The sequence below is a fragment of the Temnothorax curvispinosus genome, unplaced genomic scaffold, assembly GCF_003070985.1.
Source record: "Temnothorax curvispinosus isolate PA1 unplaced genomic scaffold, ASM307098v1 QBEX01001950.1, whole genome shotgun sequence".
NCBI classification, from domain to species: Eukaryota; Metazoa; Arthropoda; class Insecta; order Hymenoptera; family Formicidae; genus Temnothorax; species Temnothorax curvispinosus.
Window position 1 is genome coordinate 465 of NW_020211730.1, and position 4,325 is coordinate 4,789.

Here is a 4,325-nt window from a genome sequence, read left to right on the forward strand (position 1 = left end):
ACCATTTTGCTATATTTTAACACAAATACTGTAAAAAAAAAGATAAACTAGCCATCCCCTGAAATTGGACAGAAATTAGTGTCGCTGCCTCCCGGAACTTCAATATCTTGTAATTATATAAAGTTATAATTTGTTTTATATTACATTGTTTTTGAAGCGTTTGATAATAGATATGAATTTTATTAATATAAATTGATGTATTTACTATAGACATTATCTACTGCATGGACGGCAGGTAGCTTAGAGGACAGTTACTTTCAAAAATGGCTAACAAATACAAATCATGAATTGGAAAGATTAGAGCAAGATGCGGCACCAGCTGGTTGGCTATGTCAGTGGGATAGGTACAGTATTCCATATGCAATTTGTAACTTTTCGATATAAATAGGTTCTCATAATGGGAGGACATCTATATTCAATGGCTTTAGGTGTATCATTAATTTATGCAATGAGTATATACATATATATAATATATATATATATATATATATATATATATATATATATATATATGTATGCGAACTCATATTCTGCCTTGCTAAAGAAGAATGCCGTATCTGCAAAAATTTACATTTTGAGTTATCGATTCTGACATTTTTTATCTCGAGGAATTCATTGGACCAAGCAAAAAAATCGTATTTGAAACCGTTATTGAGAGAGATATAAAGTCAAAACTACTACCAGAAAATTGCAGATACAGCAGTTTTATGATGAATACAAAGTATATACTGAGCAAAAACGCGGTATCTGCTTATATATTTTACAATTAAATATTGTAATAATTATAATTTTAACTTTACAAAATGATTTCTAGAGGTAGTTTACTTCAGAAAAAAAGTTAAACAATTGATAAAATAGACATAAGTTGTGGCGGCTGCATTAAAGACTTTTGAACTGTCTTTCTCAGTTTGAGATTTTTACAAATACTGCATTCTTAGTAGGGCAGCATACATATACAATTGTCATGTATTGCTACGTGATTTCATCCATCATTAAAAAAGTTTATTTATTTTTAGTAAGAACTTATATAGGTGCAAGTTAGTTAATTAATAGATCTAGTACTAATTTTTTAAAGAAACATTGAGCAGCTAAATATTTATGACAATTTTTGTAGGACTAAATAAATTTAATACTAAATAAATTTCTAATATTTCTAAACCTAATATATACATTCAAATATATATTTTTTATATATTTTTTTAGATATATAATTTATATTTTTCTACAAATTTACTCAAACCAAAATAAGTCATAAATATTGATTTAGTAATATTCATGATAAATAACCAATGTTGCAATATATACAGTGGTTATATACAATGGTCTTAATATGTGTAGATTTTTTTTTTTTTTAAGTTAGACCAATGATGCAGCCGATACATTTTATCATTTTGTACGCAATAATTTTTTTTAGCTTAAGTGAAGGTGCAAAGCTTGTAAAGATCATGGTCCCGAAGTGTAATATATTTTTTTAGTGCTAAATCGAGCTATTTGTCTTGTGATATTGTCAATGTGATAATTAATACGTGTTGAGTGATATAATATTTTTAATGTAAATGCTACTAGCGATAATCGAGTAACGAGCACGTTACTTGGATTAAGGATACGTTTGTGCCATGAATAGTTATGAGAGAAGTGTGAAGTCGAAGTAACATTTATTAAAATGAAGATAAGAAGACATCACGCAAAAAAGTGAAAGAACTCTCATATTCTTTGATCGCAACAGGATTAATAGTTCGCGCTTACAATTAGTATAATGTATAAATAATACATAGAAAAATTGTATCGTTTTGGCGAATGATTATAGAAGTATTTAATAGAATATTTTATATTTTATATTTATATAAAATATAAAAATTAATTTTATCAAAGCAAATAAATATTGTACAGTTTTATAAGGTACATACATTTACCTTGTTGGATATACTCAATTTTTTAATAAAATGCGAAAGAAAAAAATTATATTATCTTTACGCACAAGCTGCAAGGTGTACAAGAAGTTGATCTAGTATTATAATTTTATCCGTTAATCTATTCAATAACGAACGACGATTAACAATGTAAGTATTATCCTATCTATTATATTTATCAATATCTGGTAATCTTTGGAACAAGTAAATAAACCAGATATTGTTAGGATTTAATTTTCATCATTATTTTCCCTGCACTTCAATCATGATACCACTTTTCCTTCGCTTCGCTGTAATCGCGCATTAATGTTCCTCATGAGAGAACACACTCTGATAATTACATAATTACATCTCCCATCTCTCCTGTAATGAAAGACCTTCGTCGAGTAAAAACGAGATACGACATTGCAGGTAGGAGTGATTACTAGATTATGTTATATTAATTTTTGCTTTCGTTTAAGAAACCGGTGACGCGAGTACACCGCGACGAATGTTTCACCACGGAAACATTATTTAAGCGTGTATTGAATGTAACATAGAGAATTACAATAGAAAAAACGACACTGCCATTACTGATGTCTCATGTGTTCCATTTTGGCCGGGGGATTTTTCTAGGTCACATAAGCGGTATTACTATCACAATACATCCACTGGGACATTACAGTGGACTTATCCTGACACCGGTATTGCCGGTGGTACCGAGGAGATGGAATTGTGCACTACTCCGCCACCAGAGTCAGAAGAGTTATCAATCATAGGTATGTATCATTTACGTACACAGGTATTCTATACAATAATATGTTATCAATAGACAATACGTAAACTAAACTATTTGATCTATTTCATCACCATTGTTGTGTTAGGATCACCTGAGACAAAAAAAATGAAGGTGAAGCAAGCTGAGGAGATGGATGATAATAAGGCAGATGACGAAAACGTAGCAAACAGACATCCTACAACTTTGGAAGCACCACCTCCGCCACAGATATCTAATCCAAGTCCACCACCACCTCCGAGAATATTCGCGGAAGATCTGAAGAAGGATAAGAAGAAAAGAGAGAAGCCCGATGATAAATTTATGGATCCAAAGAGGAAGCGTTTGGGGAAAGGTAATGAATTATTAGTATTGTAATATAGGATTTTTAATTATATTACTTTATAATATCTATATTATTATGGGATTGCATTTGCATGTCATAGCAGAGCAATTAGTGTTTGTATTAAACCCCTCTGATATACAGGGGAAAAACGATCAATGTCTATCTGAAGCAATTTCGAGAAAAACGCAATTCGGAGTTTCAAGACATCAGATATTTTAGAAAGCTTTTGAAAAAATCTGTCAGGGAATATTGGAATGCATAGTGTTTATTTAGTGTTTACATTATATGTTGGACTCTGATGGTTCTTCCTCACAAGTGCGTGGATTATCGTTTTTCAACAGCACGGTACATTTTTCGGCCTTATTTTCAATGAATTGTAACTGTTCTTGATCAAAACAGATAAGAATTAAGAAAGTTCTTTGAAAATGCCACAAGATAGCATGAACAGTTTCGACAAAAAGTGGACTTTGATTGTTTTTCCCCTGTATCCTTCAATTATCATTATTTGTAATTATAAATGTTGGACATATTATTGTAGGCCAGTCATATTAGACATAAAACCTTCCAATTATCTTCCCAGGTTGCAACCATCATGAATCGCTTTAATTTGAGGTGCTATAAGTGGGATTTATTTTGCTTCGCAAAATTAATGCGCAATAAAAAGTTATTAACAATATTATTAACAAAAAACGCGATTTTTTTTATTTTTTCTCAAATATCTCGAAAACTAAGCAAGATAGGGTAACTAACTATACGTACCTTTTTTGTAGAGCGTAAAATTATTTACAATAATGATCTGAACAACATTTATCGTCAAGTAAGTCGTTTAGCTTGCACGCGCCGTCAAAGTTCGAGACTCGGATCCCGAAAACCCTCGATTTCATCGTTTTTTTTTATGTTGCGCCGGTGATTTTTTTCTGTTATTTAAAATGGAATTAAAAATACCCCAAAAATTACACATCATCTGAGAACTACAAAGAATACTTTTCATGGTGTAACCGATTTTTTAGACTCTTTTTCTTTAGTTTGTAGCTATGTAAGCAAAAAATTTTGATTTTTTGGAATAGTCTTAGTTTTTCGCTGTTTTCAGGCCTTAGAATTTATTTGAGACGAATTTTATCATATGTATCTTGTTGTGGACAAAATTTGCAACAAAAAAGGACCCCTGTATTTTTTTCGTACGACAAACGCTGATTTTTTTATTGACGCGCAAAGTTATCTAATATTGCGCACAGGTCGGATAACGCTTGTTTAAGATAAGAGATAAAAGATTTAAAACAAGTTTTTTCATCTAAAAATAGCTGTGTTGATACTC

The 4,325-nt window shown here is 30.8% G+C and overlaps 1 protein-coding gene across 2 annotated transcripts; it reads left to right on the forward strand.

Moving 5' to 3' along the window:
- The first annotated feature begins 209 nt into the window (after window positions 1-209).
- LOC112468751 lies at window positions 210-3,057 on the forward strand. 2 transcript variants are annotated; one of them, XM_025038088.1, is made up of 3 exons: window positions 210-344; window positions 2,526-2,668; window positions 2,774-3,057. In XM_025038088.1, exons 2-3 carry the CDS (start codon window positions 2,617-2,619, stop codon window positions 3,040-3,042), a joined length of 321 nt encoding a protein of 106 aa, XP_024893856.1. In that variant the 5' UTR covers window positions 210-344; window positions 2,526-2,616; the 3' UTR covers window positions 3,043-3,057. The 2 variants fall into 2 exon arrangements, with proteins under 2 accessions (XP_024893856.1, XP_024893855.1); XM_025038087.1 differs by lacking the exon at window positions 210-344 and having other exon boundaries at window positions 1,206-2,668.
- The last annotated feature ends 1,268 nt before the right edge of the window (window positions 3,058-4,325 follow it).

Excerpts from the sequence above, each read along its gene's own strand:
- LOC112468751 (XM_025038088.1), top strand. The coding sequence starts at position 2,617 with ATGGAATTGTGCACTACTCCGCCACCAGAGTCAGAAGAGTTATCAATC. Across the intron at positions 2,669-2,773 it reads AGAAGAGTTATCAATCATAG|GATCACCTGAGACAAAAAAA; the intron begins GTATGTATCATT and ends TTGTTGTGTTAG.